We start from the raw sequence: 19,803 nt of genomic DNA on the forward strand, positions 1-19,803 counted from the left end.
AGTAGGCTGTAAATAAAGTACATAAAAAGTATAAACTACGGTAGGTAAATAGAAAGTGACTTAAGGCTTTAGACATGGCCGAAGCTGCATATTATCAGCCATAAGAAACCTACTAGAAGGTAGAGGAGGTGCAGCCTGGAGCCATATGGGACAGATAACTGCTAATAACGGCCGAATAATGGTTGATCACATGCAAACGATCATATCCGAAGCGGGTGCTATGTATACACTTTGTGATTATGAGTCAGGTCGCACTTTATTATTGACAGCTTCGTGCCGGGTTTTAAATGGGGAGAATTGTGGGTAACTGATCGGCTCTTGGTTCTGAACTCTGCAGGTGGAAACAGTTTTGAAAAATCAAACCCATGCAGGACTCCTCTTTATTAAAACACTTATCGGGGGAAGAAACACAGCTTAATTAATTGTAGCTGAACATGTAGAGCTGGAATAATCCTAAAGAAAATCTAAATAGTAATGTAGACTATATTAATGTATAAAAAGTAATGCCTATTTCTGGTTTTGAGGACAAAAATGAATAATTTGGACCTTCAAAGGTTCCAACATAAAATTAGATTCTGTGCTTTCACTGTATAAAGGAAAACAAACAAGAAAACACTTTCATCAGAAAAAACTGTAAATAAAAGCAGATAATTTTATTTCAGTCAACAAAAATAAACCTCCAGCAACACATTGCTGTGTTTTTTTATGCAATATTTTTGTAAATAAAACTCATCATTTATAAGTATGGACAAAAATACACAACATAGTGTAAAAGCAACAACGCACAGAGTCAGAAATGAGGCTTTAGACATGGCCGAAGCTGCAATTTATCAGCCATAAGAAACCTACTAGAAGGTAGAGGAGGTGCAGCCTGGAAGCCATATGGGACAGATAACTGCTAATAACGGCCGAATAATGGTTGATCACATGCAAACGATCATATCCGAAGCGGTGCTATGTATACACTTTGTGATTATGAGTCAGGTCGCACTTTATTATTGACAGCTTCGTGCCGGGTTTTAAATGGGGAGAATTGTGGGTAACTGATCGGTCTCTTGGTTCTGAACTCTGCAGGTGGAAACAGTTTTGAAAAATCAAACCCATGCAGGACTCCTCTTTATTAAAACACTTATCGGGGGAAGAAACACAGCTTAATTAATTGTAGCTGAACATGTAGAGCTGGAATAATCCTAAAGAAAATCTAAATAGTAATGTAGACTATATTAATGTATAAAAAGTAATGCCTATTTCTGGTTTTGAGGACAAAAATGAATAATTTGGACCTTCAAAGGTTCCAACATAAAATTAGATTCTGTGCTTTCACTGTATAAAGGAAACAAACAAGAAAACACTTTCATCAGAAATAACTGTAAATAAAAGCAGATAATTTTATTTCAGTCAACAAAAATAAACCTCCAGCAACACATTGCTGTGTTTTTTTATGCAATATTTTTGTAAATAAAACTCATCATTTATAAGTATGGACAAAATACACAACATAGTGTAAAAGCAACAACGCACAGAGTCAGAAATGAGGCTTTAGACATGGCCGAAGCTGCATATTATCAGCCATAAGAAACCTGCTAGAAGGTAGAGGAGGTGCAGCCTGGAGCCATATGGGACAGATAACCGCTAATAACGGCAGAATAATGGTTGATCACATGCGAACGATCATATCCGAAGTGGGTGCTATGTGTACACTTTGTGATTATGAGTCAGGTCGCACTTTATTATTGACGGCTTCGTGCCGGGTTTTAAATGGGGAGAATTGTGGGTAACTGATCGGCTCTCGGTTCTGAACTCTGCAGGTGGAAACAGTTTTGAAAAATCAAACCCATGCAGGACTCCTCTTTATTAAAACACTTATCGGGGGAAGAAACACAGCTTTATTAATTGTAGCTGAACGTGTAGAGCTGGAATAATCCTAAAGAATATATAAATAGAAATGTAGACTATATTAAAGTATAAAAAGTAATGCCTATGTCTGGTTTTGAGGACAAAAATGAATAATTTGGACCTTCAAAGGTTCCAACATAAAATTAGATTCTGTGCTTTCACTGTATAAAGGAAAACAAACAAGAAAACACTTTCATCAGAAATAACTGTAAATAAAAGCAGATAATTTTATTTCAGTCAACAAAAATAAATCTCCAGCAACACATTGCTGTGCTTTTTTTTGCAATATTTTTGTAAATAAAACTCATCATTTATAAGTATGGACAAAATACACAACATAGTGTAAAAGCAACAACGCACAGAGTCAGAAATGAGGCACCTATTGATGATTTGAAAACCAGATGGACGACATTGGTATAGATATTATGCGCTTTTCAGAACAACAGAATGCTGTACAGAGTTCATTTGATGCACAATTTCTGGAGTCAGTCCTAAATCACTGCTGTAATAAGAAGCAGCTTATTAGGACTTATTACATATGACATGCAAAAATAGTCATAGAGGGACAGTAAGAGATAATACGTACTGTCAAAACATAATAAAAATGATTTTATCATTACATTCACATTCTGATAGTCTTTACAACAAATGTATCCTGCTGCTGTAAGCTTGTTTCTGGTTAAATGTTCTGAAGGACCTCTGATATCAAGTCATAAGAATTAATTGAGGGTTTTAAAGCAACAGGAAAAAAAAAAAGGAGCAACATGCCAAGCTTTCTGCTTAACTATAAACAGCTAAAGCACAGAGTATTGGTAGAATAAGCAGTTACACCCGTTTGAGCAATTATCTAACAGGATCCAACACAAACTGGACAGTCCTCAAAATCTCATTTGATATGGACATTTCTCCTGAATAACAAGTATGCAAATATTTCAAGTCTTTGTCCTTCCTCCAGCTTTTTTAAAGGACAGGCTTTGGAAACCATGGCAACGCTCAGTGGGTATCCGTTGACACACAGTGAGCTCTGTGCTTACCCACTGAACCACAATGCTAAAACTTTAAAGGCTGAATCAAACTTAAACTGCAAAAGTTTGGACTATGAAGCTGATAGAAGAGCTGGGACTTTGTTCTAGCGTTTCAGTTTAGACCTTCTTTCATCCTTAGTGAGTTTCAGGACTCGAAGATTTAAAAAATCTCAGATAAGGGGGTAAAAAATATGTGTAAAATAAGGTTATAGCTTTGAAATACTAATGATTGTGCTCCCTGGTTAATTACACTACTTACTTAGATTGCATTAAACTGGATTAAACCTGGTGGCAGTCACATGAAATAAAGAACAGGAAAACATAAAAATCACAGCTGTTCTTAGAGGCTTGCAAAAGAATTGAATCAATCAGTTTGTCAATACAAAAAAAATAATAATTGTTTTTTTGTTTTGTTTTTTGGTGTTTTGTGAAATTACAAAAAAATAAAATGCAAAAAGCCCTGCCTGCATAATGAAAAAAAAAAAGGAATAAGACAAAAATACTGAATTGCTAAAGCAAGGTTAATAAAGTTAGGCACTTTTTGAATACCACAAACCTTAAACATAATTTCAGTCTCAGTTTAAAAAGGTGCACCTTGGAACCAGTGCTTCAAGTTATACAAAAAAAAAAAAAAAGATGTTTGTTTGCTAAATATGCATTACAAGGAAATATATAGCGTTGCACTGAGGGCTTATTCTCTCCATCAGTCAAATTATGTTTTCTGTTTTTCTTCCTGGGCTACATGTCAGTGCTGAAGTTAGAAACAATAAATCAATACTCAATTGGTAATAGTGTAAACTCAGAAATAGTTAATGTTGGCAAATTGAAGCATGATTCGTGAATTATCGTACAAGCTGAAAGCATAGCGTTGCTCTCCAGTGAAAATACCGTCCCCATCTGTTGGCTTTAAATCCTAGAGACTATCAGTGTTACTGAAGATGACCCACACACACACACAGTGCAGCAAACACTGACAAAAAACGAGGAATAAGATGATCATGAAGATGAGGGAAAAAATATTATTTTTTAACATTTTAAATACTTGGATCAACCAGTAACACATGGATCAAGTGGAACAGTCCCAGTCAGTTTTGCTGTTGTGATCTGTAATAGTTTGCAGAGTAAATGTGTATGGAACTAGTTCTGTCCCTCTGTTAGTCAGACCGCCGTCTCTCTGCTGGCTTTTAGGTTGGGGGCGGACATTTGCCTGCGCATTCGTGGAGGCGGCTGAAAGCTGTAGGGAGGGTTAGCATGGTGGTACTGCTGGTAGCCGCCGCCGTCTGTGTACATCATGCCATTGTAGTGGCACGGAGGGTGCTGATAGTGTGGTGGGGGGGTCTGCTGGTAGAAAGCCTGAGTGTGCCTCCTATTATTTTCAGGCGGCTGCAGAGACTCCATGGACCCGGAGGGCCGCTGGCGATGGTTAAAAGAGTTGCTGCGCCCCCGTTCCTGTGGCTGCTGCTGGTTCCTGTAGTTATGTCTATGACCCTGGATTAAACCTTGCTCTGAGTCTCTTCTACGCTGAACTGATGTGCTCGGCAGAGGAGGGGTGATGTGGACAACTGAGGCAGCCATCTTGTCTCTGGGCTCCACCGCTTCTTCAGTGGGGCCCTCTCCTTCTTCTTCCTGTACAGCTTCTTTGGGCACCTTTAGCTCAATGACTTGCTCGTCTGTAATGATGATATGAGTTCCTGGGCTCCAAGAGTTGCGGTGCTTGGGGTTACTTTTAAAGGGGAAGCGCAGCTTACGGTCCTCTGGAGGTATAAAGCGGTGTGGCCCGGGATGCCGGCGGAGCTGCTTGGAGATCTCCTGCTGCTGAAGGCTTTTGAGGCGTAACTGCTCTTGGCGCATCCAGCGCATCTGACCTCGCTTTAAGGTGGAGTCATCTACTGCAGTTTGGGTTTTTTGTAAATCAACATCCTCTTCCTCCGGCTTTTCTTGCACAGGGGGTCTCCCTTCCCGAGGGCTTGGTGTCCTAGCCACGGCAGTGGGAGCTTCTGCACCGGGAGGTTTTTCTTGGCCCTCCGGAGTGATGAGAGGTAGAACCTTTTCCATTTTCACCATTTTATTTCTGAGAGCACGGATCTCCTCATCCTTCATATTATTCTGCTTCTTCACCTCCTGCAGGATGTCCTCGAGTTTATCAATGTGCACCTTTAGTTCATCCATCACTACCCCTCCAGGTCGGGGCAGGTTAGTGATGACGTCCTCGATGCGCTCATCACCGACCCCCACAGTGTCCCAAACATCCCGAGCCACGGCCCTCCACGAGTCCCGCTCGTTGGGGTCCTTCTTGCAGTAACTGGCACAAAGCTCCTTCATCTTCACGATAGCCAGAGCCTCAATCTCCTGCCGCGTGTGGCGGAAATCATTCAGCGCTACTTCATAACAGATTTCTTTCACTGCTTGGATCTTCAAGTCAGAGATGGTCACCCACTTGGAGTCCTTAGTGATGCGCCTTCTCTGGGGGATCTGGTACATTTTAACTGGCTCCCTTTTTTTCCCACTGCTAGGCAATCCACACTTTTTCACTATGGTTTGCAGCTTGCTGGGTGGTAGCTTTTCCCTCAGGGAAGTGATCAGCCTCCAGCTCTCTTCACAAGACCTCTTATCTGAGTCATCCCCACTATCAGAGTCTCCATCCTTGAGAAAACAACAAAAGGACAAAAACCAAAATGGTTCCCAAAAAAAGGAGAAATTACAACAGGAAATAAGGGAGAAGATGAAAGAATGGTTCAAAAAAAAGAAAAAAAAAAAAAAAAGAATGACTAAAAAAGGTATTAATATGCAACACGAGAACCTACACCTACACAAGATATGAGTCAGAGTCTAATTAAGAGAATTATCCTGGATTTCAAGGACTTTTTTTGTCCCATAAAAAATTATATTGTAAACATCTGGCATTAAGGATGTCCTGATCCAAACCAAGTATTAGATTTAGGTTTTAAAAGATCAATATTTTTCGCCTGACTGACCCCTACTCACACTGTGAATCACTTAAACCCTGGGTTGTAGGTCACATTTAGTGAATCTAAAGCTTTATAAACTATCTGGTTTTTTTTTTCTTTCCCCAACCCTAACCAGTTCTGCACTACATGCTCTGGTTACATACAGCTTGTATCAGGCAGAGCTTAGCAAAAATTGTCCAAAGCAAATCACTAAGTTAAGAAAATGTTTCTAAAAGCTAAATGATCTAAAAGCAAATTAACAAACTTCTTTACACCAAATCCTTATTCACAGGATTAAGATTCACATATTTACATATGAATACATACTTATTCACATACCTACTTAAAAGTAGGTATCTATGAAATAAAACTAGTCAAAAAACAGATACTGTTGCTACCAGAACTCCAGAAAGTACATTGGAATAAATAACAGACATTTAGTTGTATTTTACTGTGTTTCATCACAGCTGAGAAGTAGCAGACTGTAACTTAGCAAATGCCTAAAAACAACAACAAACCCAGATCAGGACATCCCTAGGTTGCATACATCGGAACTGTAAACGATGTATGTCACCATGCAAAATCATCTCAGGAATTTCACTCAAAACAAAGACGGAAAAGAAATTTAAATGTAACAGTGGCTTCATTGACATTCTTCTGAGTTTATCCCCTTAGCTTTTACAGCTAAACGGCTACATTACTAGGAATTATGCTCTTTAAACTAACTTCTCCCAGGAAGACAACTGTGTTCCTCATTGTTGCATATTAATAATAAAAGTAAAAGCATGTCTATAATGATTAGAAAGGAAATAACAGATGATAGTTGCTGGCTGGAGTACTTTCTCTAATGTTTTCTGTATTCCTCTTCTGAATAGAAAGTTTTACGATTTGACAGCTGGATCCCAAACATGCGACAGCGGCATGCATGTAGGTGGACTTTTAGAGCCTTAGTCCAGAAGGTTTGAGTGGCTTTAGTAGCGGTGAGTTAGAAGAAAGAGTGTTTTTGCAGTTGCTCAGAAAGTCAGTTGAGAAGACGAACAGAAGAGAGGGCAGGTGTTAATCCACTACAAAAAAGTTAGTTGGAAGAATAAAATGCAGTTTCTCATTTTTGTGGACAGCAAACATTACAGATCACAACCAGTCAGCACTGATGGTCAGTTTTTGTGTATGAGCTAATATCTGGAGCCAGAAATGGATATGTTATATCCCTGCTTGTATGAAACTTGAATTCTTGACGTTTTGCATATAAACACACCGGAATAATAGAAAAGTCTTAGTATCACGGATTGAATTATGAGCAGTGAGAACTCTGTGAAGCCGTACCCTCAATGCTCTATGCAAACAAAGAGAGGCAGCCAAAGAAGTCAATGAGAAACCACATTGTCACTATCTGTTCAAAAAAATAAAAACTACAGTGGGAATATTTTTGTTATCACAATGCATTGGATACGTCAGCAACTGCATTGAAGAGTTGAAACTCAGAACAAAAAAACCAGAGCGAGAAAACTAGAAGAGAAATCTAATCCAAGCAAATCCACAGCCACTCGAGAGGGTTGAACAGCTCAGCGGCAAACACTGCAACTTAGTCCAGAACCAGTAGGAGTTAAGAAAACATGCTAATAACATGAACCATGCAAAAGCAGCATCTTTTTCTTAAAAGATGGTTTTAGCACCAACTATTTTTTCATTTCTACAGCCAATCTGATTTATCTTCAAGTTGCTGTTTTGCAAGATTCAGATCCACTATTGGAAACATAAGAAAGGGAGGGAAAAGGAGTGGAAATTTCTGAGTCTTAATTTACTTTCTATAGAATAAAATTCAGTTAAACCCAGAAACAAAGACAAGTAAAGAGCTCATCTGTCTCGAACCAGAAAACTTCCATGCAAGAAGAAACAACATGCACCAGGAGTAGAAACGTGATTCATAAGTATCAGAGCTCAGAGTGACAATTAGTTTAATTCAGATGCCAATTTTAACCTTTATTTTCTGGGACATTTCCTACTGCAACTAATCTTACAAAACCCTGGTTTTGAGTTTTCTATGTGAAAATACATTTCCCTCAACAATAACACAAAAAAACAATTTATCTAGAAGCTGCGCTTAATTTTAACAAACTAAGACAAAAAAAACAGAACATCTCTCCTCTTAACCCAAATATGTACTATTTAGTCTCTATAAGGGTGACAAACTGATGTAAACTCACCAGTCGCTGCTGCTCCAGAAGCTGGTCTGCTTCTTCCTTCTCCTTTTTGTACAAGATTTCCATCTCAGTGAGCCTTAATTAATGCATAAAATATATGATTCATTTGACAATTTATAACCGAAAAAATAAATAAAAATCACACAAAGATCAAATCCATCCAAACAGTAAATGGAGACCAGCTCCAATACCTTTTCTCCATTTCCTGCTTCATGTCGATGCCCTGTTTCTCCAGAAGTTCTCGCTGGGCAAACGTCCAGTCCACAGGCTCTACGGGGGTTTCAGCTGATGGAGTTTTCTCCCGTTCAGCTCGGGCCTGCTCTGGGTGGTTGAATCGGAACACGTGGTTCTTTCCCATTATGATGCGGTTGCCTAAAGATAGGTGAAGCACAAGTGTTTCAGGGAAAAGCAAAACAAAACATGGAATTGGAGGCATTGTCCATATTATGCTCTGTCTGGTACAATACTTGATAAACCGAAAAATTGTATTTGTAAGTATAAGGACTCAACTCAGTCGATCCTTATTTATAATGATTAAAAAAATAAAGCAATTTTAATCTCTAATTTTCTCAACAATAAAAGCAATCAATAAGTACCTGAACGAAGCTGGATTGCTTCCTCAACACGTTTGCCGTTGACATAGGTTTCAGATCCCTCGCATGGCACCAACAGGACAATAACTTTACAAACAGAAAACCAAATACTTTTCAGATTCAAACTAAGAGGAAAAATAAAACAACAAAAAATAAAACAAGCTCATATAGAAGAATGGTTAAATGAAATCATTATAGCCAATTATAGCCTATTGTTTCCAACCTTTATCCATGAAACAGTTACTTTCACCATCAAATCACATTCAGTAGATTTTGTATTTATTTTAGGAACAGATCTGATCCTTCAAAACTTCAATTTATTATTTTGCATGTTGTGTTTTCCACCTCCTCAATGTTACATTTTAAATATTTGGTTGAGAAAAAAAAAATCATGGAGCTTAAGCACTTAAATATTTCCATCTCTATAATCAGTCTAAACCTTCACGGTAATAAATACAAACGTATTTAACAACATATAAATAAAAATGTCCCACCATCTCCGTTGGCATTCCTTTCGCTTCGAAAAATGCAGTGTTCTTCCTTTATGTGAGCTCCACTTAAAACAATGTCTTGCCTTCGCTCAGCATCGGCCTGACCCACTCTGAAAAAGACAGTCCATTTTGAAAGCCTAGCTCTGCCATTTCACTGCCAACAGTTTAAACATGTAATCTATGTAAAAAATAAAAGTGGAAACATTACTTAAGAGAGGTTAGATCTAAGTTCAATGTACTCAATGGTTGTCCACTAGCAGGGGTAAAATTGAACCCAATACTTCAATATGAACAGTCTACTAAAAAGACAAGGACAAAATGGTAACACAAGATAGAAAAAAAATGCAGTCACTGCCAGATTTTAGGCCTCATATTCTTCCAATTTCCCTCGCTAGACATAAAACTCAGAAAAATGAAACAGAACCTGTCCAAAATCTCTACAACATCTAGGTTTGGTTACCTTGTAATCCCATCTTTGATATAGTAGAGCAGACACTCAGACATTAGAGGGTCCTCGTTCAGGTTGACCAAATGTGGAGTCTGCAGATGAACAGAAAATTAATAAACACAAAAACCTTTCACAAGCTTTAGGGAGACCTTCTGAATTAGACAAGGATGCGGCTCTGACAGATGACACAAAAACAAAGAAGTGGTTTTCTAAAGTATTTGATTAATTACAAATGGACTTTAGGGGTTCCTATGGGCTACAAATCCAAACCAACCTTTTTAGGGGAAAACACCCCATTAAAGTCTGTATAGAGATCACAAGGCCTCTCTCTGAAATGCTACCCCGCAGAAAAGAAGACAGTGAAAGAACAGATAGATGTCAATAAAGAAAATAGATATGAAGACAATTTAAAAAAAGGCAGAAAAAATGTAAAGCCATTGCCATTGGGGACTAACATTTCTCTAAAACAATGGTGGGGGTGGGTTCTTATAAATCCTAAGCTGTCAGAAAATAAAAATTTTGAATTAATGCCGACTTTCCTAAAAAGCAAATATAAACCTAATAAATATGCCACACTATGTCACTACTACTTTCAAAAGGAAAATACAGTAAAAAACAAAAAGGGAAAGTCCAGTTAGAGTAACACTTTGGCGGCAATTGGTCTGAATCATCAGTGTGGAAGAGAGCAGCATTTTAGGTAATAAACCACCTTGGCTACTTACTAAAAACAAGTGTTTGGAAGCCAAGAAATACAGTATTAAACTAGCTTAGATACTATATTACTACTAATCAACCAGTAGTTGTAGGAACTAATCTAGTGGAGGAAAGAGGCTTGATCTATTCATAAACTAAACAAACCTTCTTGGTAGAAAAGCAATCAAATTGCTCATCTAATGGACCATCATGGCTAAGCTGAGAGGGTGAAGAAAAAACAAAGTGGAAAGAATGACATAATGACAAATGGGATTGTGAGAGAAGAGCCAATGGTAAGGGGAGGGATCTCTTGGGGGAAAAAAGATAAGATGGAAAACAGAAGTAATGAAAGACGGGCAAATATCCACGCCCATGAGAGTTATGACACATTTGTCCGTCTATCAGTGTCCAAAACTTGTGTAACCCTCTCCTATTATTCTGAGACTTCTTCTACCTTTTTAGGAGAGAACACCCCCAAAGTGCCTCCATCTTCACGGATTGCCACGCCCATCTCTGCAAGCAGAGCCTCCCTGTGATGAGGACAAAACACATGCATAATGAGGAATAGCACTGCACACTTTAAAGGCTTTCCAAACAATGTTTTATATTTGTTCTCCCCTACACCTTTGCAAAAGAAGCATTTGCTTGAATTTCACAACAAAAATCTGGAATGAAAACTATAGGAGGTGGACTAACAGTAATACTGGAAGTAAGGGATTGTTTTTCTGACTCAGAGGAGAGACAGCAGCATGACTGCAGCCACAGATGAGTGGATAAAGAGCAAAAAGGTACAGCAAGAGTGTTAGAGCAGCAGTGTGAGACGACCAAGGCAAGGAAAATGGACAGAATTGGTGCAGGGGAAAGCAAAAAAAAAAAAAAAAACAGTAAAGAGGAGTGAGGAGACAGTGGCAAGCCTAACAGGTTACAGTCTCAGATAACAAGCACTAAAGAGAAAAATCAACAGTCAAGCAGGTGGGAGACACGTCATTTACAAATAGGGCATTTTGCTGCAGGCTCTCCAGGGAGACACCAAGAGAACTGCATTTAGCTTTACACACACTACAAATAACAACAACATCAGAAAAACTCTGTATTTCAAATAATAGAGTAACAGATGAAAGCAAAAAAAAAAAAGCGTTACAAGTGAGAAAAACAACAGCTGTCACATCCACATAAGAACACCAGCAGGAGGTGGGTTTAAACACTGGATTGTGTGTTTGGGAAAGTCAAGCACACAGCCTCCCATCTTTTGACGTCAGAAAAGGTGTGGGAGCAGCTTTCCAGAGCCGTCAAACCATTCTCCGAAGAGCAGCATGGACAGACTATAAATCCCAATTAGCTTGTGATGGGGTGGATGCACATAGAGGACGAGCAACCCCCCCCTTCTAGCAGACGCATATGGAAATGAGAAAAAGCCATCTGATTATACTGACCTCTCCATTCGGATTGCTTCTGTCTTCCGTAGTTTCTCCTCCCAGGTTTCATTGAGCTCAGCAATGATCTTTTCTGACTCCTGAATACAAAACGGGAAACGTTAAAAAAAATTATTTAGTTGTATTTCGGTCAGGCCAACGTCTTTGCTTCTATTCCTCTATACTAAAGAGAAAAATCTTTGAATTGTTTAGGCTGAGATAAAATTTCTTCAATATTAAACAGAAAGAACTATTAAAATACTAGAACTTTGAACTCTTACGGCAAAGGAGGCCGTTTCATTTTACAGCAGATATTTAGCTTATCAATGAAACGTGTTTAATATTTAATGAAGCAGACCACAGGCATAGAGTATAACAACAGGTTAGGCTGGAGTTCTATTTATAAGTCAAACTTTATGATGCTTCCTTTAAAATAAGTACACATGATTCGCCTCACTGTGATCGCTACAAGCCCATAAGAGTTCAATCTATTTTTGTCTCATTTCCTCTGTATTTGCGTCGCCACTTGACGTCACTGGGATGACGGACGGATTGGGAACCATGGTTGTCATGGGAACTGCAGCTCTTGGAGCCCTATGTTGTTGCCTTATCTACTGAGCGAGAGCTGTAGAGGAGCAATATGAAGTGCTGAGGACACACGCAGAGTTTTATCAGAGTGGAGGTTACAATTATACTTCTAGTAAGTATAGAAATTAAACCTCTGGTAAATGCATGATTTTTTTTTTAATTCAGTGCTTGTGGTATTAAAACTCAAATTTCATTTTCATTTAAAATTAGTCAAGCATCTTCGGAAACCTCCCCCTTTCAGTCAGAGGGAGAACCAAGTGGGAGATGGGATACCTACATATTGCCTGGGACCACAGTTGTTACTATAATTACCTTGAGCCTTTCAATGGCCTCCTCTCCTCCAGGCGTAGACATGATGCGTTCCTGGATACTGGTGACTGATTGAAGACCCCCCTGGTTGCACAGTGCGCCAGAGGATGGAGAGGCTGTCAGCGAACCAATAGGGGCTGTGGAGAAATGGCCAGGGCGTTGGTTCTCTGAAGCTATCAAGTATCTATTCTTATTGTTCTGAATGTCTTTGAGGTCTGAGCCACCAACAAGAAAGAGAGAGACAGACAGAAGGAGGGGAAGCCCAGGATATAGGGTGGAGGGAGTAAACACATAAAATGGAAGAACCAAACATCAAAAAGGAAGAGAGGAAAACAGAGGGGAAAAGAAAGGACACAGGAGGGGAAAGACCAATGTAAGACACACTTTTTACATCAGAGGGTTAAGAAAAACAATCAGAATGCAGCTTAAACTATAGAGGGCAGCAGTTTTCACTCCAACAACATAGACCAGATTTTAGAATGCAAATACATTCCTCATTTACAGGTCACTACTTTAATATTTGGTTTGGATTAAAGACCCAGTGTGAAAACTGCTATTAAGGTTTTAACTAAAGGACTGAAATGAGATGGAGACCGCAACAAAGTGCAAAAACAGGACAAGAAACCGAGAGACATGCTGCCAAAGTCCAGCCCGCTCTTCTGGTGATGAATGAATTGTATTCATGCGCTTGCAGATCCAGAGACACAGCAAAGCTGCAGCTGCATCACTCAAAGGTTAATATGACGGCTGCAATCTTCATTTACAAGTGATTGCTTTCTGAGGGGAATGTAGGCTTTGTTAAAAACAGGAACCTCACATTCAAGGAAACCAAGCATTACCAGAAAGGATGCCCTGCTGTTTACATCTTCAACATATTTTTTTATCCTCTGCAGTCTTTATATCTATACTGGCTTCAGTTTAAGTCTTCCAAGTATAGTAAAAATATTAACACACTAGGGATGCATCTAACCATTTATAAATGCTTTATAACAGAATTTGTTTGTAGATAAGGCTAAACATTTTTGCAGACCAAGAAGGTTTTTAATCTTTAAAACGCATAAATGTTTTAAATGCAATTTTGGCATAATTACTCATGGATTGTTCCTAAACAGGACATTTATACTGTATTCTGTACTCTTAAATTGATTATTACATTGCTGCTTATTTTAATAATCATAATTAGTTGTTCAATTCGTTGATAATGAACAAAACTTGTCTTCCTATATTTTTTTTTATAGAGGGATCAGTTATCTAATATACAATGGCTTTAGCTTGAGATGTTTTACAATCAAAAATAAAACAATTCAAGAATTTTTCTTTTTACCCCGCACACCATTAGCAGCTAGCCACTAACAGAGCTAATATTAGCGTAGCTAGCTTGCTGGAAACTACAGGGGCATTAATTATTAGAAGTTCAAAAAACCTTTTTTTTAAGCCATTTAGAACAGCAATAGCTACCCTATCCATGGGCTTAACATTAAATCAGATTGGGGGAAAAAATTAGTAAAGAGTTGAAATTGTATAGCTAAAACTCTCATTAGCTTAAGCTAAAATTGTTTAGCTTATATGCTACCTCAGAAATCATCTATAAGTTAATAGGATTTTCCTACAAAAGAACAAAAATTAGTATATTGTTATTACACTGAGAAATAAATGCCATCTTTAAGCACAAAGAGCAGGTAAGTGAATACTTCTGAAACTTACAGGGACTAGTGGGCAGTAACGTAAGCAAAGGGTGCACTACAAAATTATCAAAACTATTGAAGCACACTATGTTAGTCAACTCCATATACATACACACTCCTGAAGCAGCTACTTGCAAAATAAATGAATATATATATGCACCTTTTGATCTGTAGATCTGAGTCTCACTTTGAGAACTCAGAAGAGGCATTCTAAAGCTTTGAGCACTGTCACCTGCGATGGATGATTAGTGAAAGAAAACAGGATAAAAAAGCAGCAAGAGCCACTGGCCACAAAAACAGAAGCTTCAGACAGTGAGTGAGACAAGATGAGACATGATTATACAATGATCCATGGGCTCTGGGGGTGGGGGAGACCGATGTAACACTATTCTTTTCTAAAGGTTGATTTTTTAAAAAAATAGTTGGATTGAAACCAGCCAGAAAAAAAGCTGCCTCACCCCCATCAGTCTAAAATTAACAGAAGAGCAAGCGCAAAGCATGCTAACCTAATTGCATGCTAACCCTTGCCAAAATCCACCTACAAAAGCCTTGCATTTCAGAGTCTTATTTCTTAAGCCATTCCTGGCTTTTAAGCAAATACATGCAAAGCTGGCAGAAGATTTAATATATGAGCAGTGGGGGTCCTAAGCAATTAGCCTTCAGAGTTTAAGCAGTAAAAATACACAAAGCATAACTAGCACACGTATACACACATTTGATTCCACTTCCTGGGTAATCATCCCCCATTGGATCAACTAAGAGGAGCAGGAAAAGATGAGAAGGATCAGAAGTCAGTGCTAGTAGTATGAGAGAGATAACTAAGAGAAATATCTCGGAGAGCTTAATATAAAAGATAACAAGGATGAGATACAAGGTCATAGACTGACTGGTTAAGCTGCATGACATTAGGAAACATCAGCAAGTAGGCAGCTTGTTAATCAGTTCAACTATTTGAACATATAGATCGCAACACTTGTAATTATTCATGCCAACACTGGTGGCTTTTTCTAATTGACAGGGAGGGGAGCCATTACTCTTGTATTTAGCTAATGAAGGGTGGCATTTCAATCTGGTTTACGTCGCGTCAGGCCCAGCAGTGGAAAGTATGTTCAATAAATTAGAGCTTGAATTGAAATAAAAATACTGAATATATAGAGAACAGAAAAACTAATATCTTATAAGAATATTTTGGATTACGGACATGTTCAAGAACTTGGATAGGAAGAAACTTAAATAGCATAGAGCTTTGAGGCAGTACTGATAAAGAAAGTTGGTGTCAGCTTAAAGAATGCCCTGACTGAACTGGCTGCACACTCACTGTCCAGGATGTCTCCAAGGCCCTGGGCGCGGAGCAGCTCCTTTAGTCGAGCCACTTCGTCCTTCAGATCACGCACCAACTTGTTATTGGGATCCTCATTGATAACGGCGTTACATTTGATGTTCTTGGCTCGGTCAGCATAGCTATATATATTTAAAAAAAAAAAGAAACAGGCTTTTAGTCAGGCTTGAAATCATACACATGCTTTCATTCTGAGAAAATAAACCTCAAGACCCTACCGCAGTGTACTGAGGGTTTCATCATAGTTGATATCTGCAGGACTGAGGGCAGCTACCATGGCTGTTCTGGAGTTTCCACCTAGAAACAAGGAGGTCAGGAAGGATGACAATTTTTTATACTTTTGCATTACAGAATATCAACTTTATTCCCAAATGCAATATTTGCCTTTAACAAAACTGAATTAAGAAAACATACTGCATCAAGGAAGTGCTAAAGATATACTGCCTGCACTAATCCGAAGATAGAAGTATCCTCTCGTCTTGTTAGTTTGAAATACAGTCTGCTGACAGGGTTCTTCTTAAATTGGCTGAGGGTAATGCACACTTGCTCCAGTCATTTTTATACTGCTGCTTTATTTTCCATTACACAAATGGATCACTTACTATGCAAAAATAAATACCTCACTGAACACCTCAAAGATGGCGATTCAGTCAGACAAGCATATTTATCAAGTGTCATCAGGGTTCATACCGAGGTTTTCCCTCAGCAGCCAGGTCAGGACAGAGTCTCTGTAAGGGATGAAGTCTGTCTTTTTCTTTTTCTTGCTCTGCAAAGGAACAAAACTGCTCAATTGAAAACTGCAACAAAATGATGCAAAGCTTTTGTTTTCAGCACTACAGGAAGAACCTGCTGTAAATGGTAATATAAGCAGAGAGATTTTCTTGGGGCCTGTAGGCGTAATTGTCCATATTACCTAAAAGCACGGTATAAAAGCTGATAAAATGGAGTCAACTTTAACACCTAGTACAGTAATGATTGAGTGCTTTAGCTGTCAAAGTGTTTACCTTGCTGGTACAGTTATCCTGTGTAAGCAGGCATTACAAGGACAAGAGGAGAGAAAACAGAAGGGCAGAAGTTACAGCATGCCAGGCTGCAAACAGCAAGCCTTTAAGTAGGCAGGGTCACGGTCAAGAGGGAAAGAAAGGATGTAAAGAAGGAAAGAAACAGCAGGAAATGCAATCAGGCATAAGGGACTTACCACTTCAGCCAAGGCAGAGATGACCTTCCCTAAAGTAGTAAGAGATTTGTTGATGTTTGCTCCCTCCTGCAATCATATATCAAACATTAAATAAGATCAGATCATAGGCTTCTAATTGCAGAAAATCTGTGCAGATGAGCCCCCTACCTTTAGTCTGGTACCTTTAGCTCCAGTGGAATCTGCACGCTCACTTCCTGCCAAGTCTACCAGACTAATTTTACTGACCTAAGGAGAGAGAGCAAATCTATAAGATGCCCAGACCTTAAATAATAAATTGCATTTGCATTAAGGGAAGTTAAATGATATAAGAACAGCTGAAGACAAAGATGTCTCCAAATATTTTGATAATGAGGATCAACAAGAAATATACCTCTATTCTGCTTAGTTATTATCACATAATTAACACATGGTATTATTTTTCTTATTTACGTTACTTAGTCAGTGATGTCACATTCAGAAACATATTATACATAACTTTAAAAGAAAAAGGATTGCTCTAATCTACCCCTGTTAGGTGTAATATACGCCTAAAAGTTCAAGTTGTTAATCAATTCTTCAATTTAACAACCACTCTAATATGCAAACATCCTTATCCTTAAAAATGTCCTTTAAATATTAAGATATTTCTCCAATAAAAATAGAACAGTACCTCAGTGAAAACCTAAAACATTCAAATCTATGCAGAAAAGAGCCAACAGTTATGAATTCATTTTAAGCGAGATATAGCCTGGCAGTAATAATTAAAAATAACAGACGAGAGCCACTGGAAACAATAGCCATTGTTTTCAAAATAAACTGTGATCTTTGTTTCTTCACAGCGTCAGAGGAAACGCTGGAAGTCGTATGTAAAATGGCTCTGTTCCCCCACCTTCTCCATTCAGGACAAATTTAAACCATTTTCACAACAGTTTGGGACTTTTCTTAATTTCTTTTTTTTTCTCCCAAAAATTTATTTTTTGTCTAAACAAGATGTATCCCAATTTGCCACACTCTTTATTTTTTCAGTTGGATAGAAGTTAGCAAATAGAGAGACATGTTAGCCTTTACTAAAGGTTCAAGGTTTTCTTGAAATTCCTCTTCTATTCAGCTCACCTGAAAGGATTTCAAAAGAGTTCAGCTCTATGGAGTAAAATGGCCATTTTGAAAGATCGCTTCTCATGTGGGGAATCCTTTCTTTTGTTTGGGGGAAAAATATTTTTATTGTCTTTCTGCTGGTAAACAATAGGATGATCCTAATTTCTCTAAATGTTAAGCAAAAATATGCTTTTATTTCATGATGCCATGCATGCTATCAAAGTTTGTGGTATTTTGGAGAGCAAAAAGGCCCACAGCATCACACATCCAATCAGCTTGGCCAGCTAATAGCATTCATTGGCTGGACTAATGGAATCATTCAACAGGTTAAATAATAGGATAACTATGGATGGTGAGGAAAACCTTTTTTTATTTTTTCATTTAAATAAGCTCTTAATGCAGCCAGTTATTGAATTCTTAAAGATGTATCCAGCTCATTTGGGATGCGACAAAGTGCATCATGAAAATATTGCTCCACTGTAGTGAGATATTAACAGTTATGGTTAGAGAAATAGCTTCGGCATTATGGGTAATTCTGGCACACATGTAAACTTCCGCCTCCTGAGCTGTGGTCTGGTCTATTTTAGAGCCTTACCAGACTGACTTACATCCATGCAAGTCGGTCTGTCTAGCCAGGCTAATAATCGATAACATGAAATAGTGTGTAGCGGGTGATTTTTCAGGATAGCCCATTCTTCCTCTGTGGCGTAAATGCAGCTAGTGGGCCTCTTGCACACAAACAAAAATGGCTAATGCAGTTTTCAGCAAAAGAGCAGGACACATACTAGTAGATAGATTCAATTTCCTAACATCTCAACTGAAATCAATTAGAAAATCCTGCAAATGGAAGGTTCTATTTTTTTGGGAATGGCCCTGTTAGTCAGTTAAATCATTATACCTCGGGAAAAAAAAGGTCTGATTTACTAATAATATCCTGGAAACTAAAAAACTTTAAATGTAAAGTAAATGTTTAAAGAGGCTTCAGTCACATTCCTTTTAGAGGGACCAACAACCTGACCTTTTCTGTGGTGAGGTCCGTCTCACTGTCATGTTTCTTCTGCGTGAAGACGATGGTAAAAACGGCATGAGACCTGCTGCTGGTCTCATTCATGTTTGTAGCAGCAACCGTTCTGTATAAAAGGCACACAGGGGCATAGGTAGTTAAATAACATTGTAAAATGGACATAATTTGATTTCCTACACACCTTTGTCCCAAACTAAATCATTGAAAAATGCTGTATAAAATGTCTTGGGTGTTACGTGTACAATCAACCCAGGGTTTTACACCTATTAAGGTGAATCCAGTCCAAGGGATTAGTTTGTGCCGCGGATGGGGATAATACTGAAAGGACGGCAGACAGAGTGTACGAGGCTCTCTCAGAGGGATGGCCATGGGGGAGACACTGGCTTTATACGCCACGTTCTAGAAATAAGCCCTCTGAGTCAGCACAGAGAGATTAAAGCAGGGTAGCTTTTCTAACACACAGCAAATCATCCTGGTATTTCATCTTCTCTTACTGTTTCATGTGCAAAATGAAACAGTGAAAAGAAATTAAACTGTTGATTCTATAATTACAGATGATAGAAATACACAAGTTCTTATCAATAATCAGCACAAAGTTATTGTTCTCATAATCCTTGTTTGTTCTCTCTTCTTCAGCTCATTCATACCTAGAGATGACTGCTTGACTCACCTTGCTTTGTTTCCTGCATCCATTAAATCAGCGATGTCTGTGTAGGATGTGACCGCTAGCTTGGACAGGTCCTCCACGTAGGGACCTAGCAGCGGATGCTCTCGTACCCTCAGGTTCCCTTTGTTCTTAGGATTGAGCAAATCTCTCACCCTTTCACAGTAGATCTCCATGTAACTCACCTGAAAATGATTTAAACAGCAAGTATAATT

General features: G+C 38.5%; 1 protein-coding gene across 35 annotated transcripts in view; it reads right to left on the reverse strand.

The window, feature by feature from the left end:
* Positions 1 to 19,803, reverse strand: part of kif1b (kinesin family member 1B) — a 61,700-nt gene that overhangs the window by 22,267 nt on the left and 19,630 nt on the right. For 10 of the 35 annotated variants that reach the window (XM_038306023.1, XM_038306021.1, XM_038306025.1 and 7 more), the window contains exons 6-22: positions 19,595 to 19,773; positions 18,919 to 19,030; positions 16,974 to 17,051; positions 16,827 to 16,892; positions 16,633 to 16,650; positions 16,319 to 16,394; positions 15,847 to 15,925; positions 15,608 to 15,750; positions 15,003 to 15,044; positions 12,608 to 12,819; positions 11,729 to 11,808; positions 10,750 to 10,825; positions 9,615 to 9,694; positions 9,158 to 9,264; positions 8,667 to 8,750; positions 8,262 to 8,442; positions 8,074 to 8,146 (exon numbers count right to left, since the gene is read on the reverse strand). In XM_038306023.1, the coding sequence (XP_038161951.1) occupies positions 8,074 to 8,146; positions 8,262 to 8,442; positions 8,667 to 8,750; positions 9,158 to 9,264; positions 9,615 to 9,694; positions 10,750 to 10,825; positions 11,729 to 11,808; positions 12,608 to 12,819; positions 15,003 to 15,044; positions 15,608 to 15,750; positions 15,847 to 15,925; positions 16,319 to 16,394; positions 16,633 to 16,650; positions 16,827 to 16,892; positions 16,974 to 17,051; positions 18,919 to 19,030; positions 19,595 to 19,773 (1,686 nt within the window). Of the gene's footprint in view, positions 1 to 2,099; positions 5,565 to 8,073; positions 8,147 to 8,261; positions 8,443 to 8,666; positions 8,751 to 9,157; positions 9,265 to 9,614; positions 9,695 to 9,876; positions 9,940 to 10,460; positions 10,515 to 10,749; positions 10,826 to 11,728; positions 11,809 to 12,607; positions 12,820 to 14,449; positions 14,522 to 15,002; positions 15,045 to 15,607; positions 15,751 to 15,846; positions 15,926 to 16,318; positions 16,395 to 16,632; positions 16,651 to 16,826; positions 16,893 to 16,973; positions 17,052 to 18,918; positions 19,031 to 19,594; positions 19,774 to 19,803 lie in introns of those variants that run through there. The other 25 variants (XM_038306011.1, XM_038306015.1, XM_038306010.1 and 22 more) reach the window with 13 other exon arrangements.

The sequence above is a fragment of the Cyprinodon tularosa genome, unplaced genomic scaffold, assembly GCF_016077235.1.
Source record: "Cyprinodon tularosa strain WSP-4 unplaced genomic scaffold, ASM1607723v1 ctg57, whole genome shotgun sequence".
NCBI classification, from domain to species: domain Eukaryota; kingdom Metazoa; phylum Chordata; class Actinopteri; order Cyprinodontiformes; family Cyprinodontidae; genus Cyprinodon; species Cyprinodon tularosa.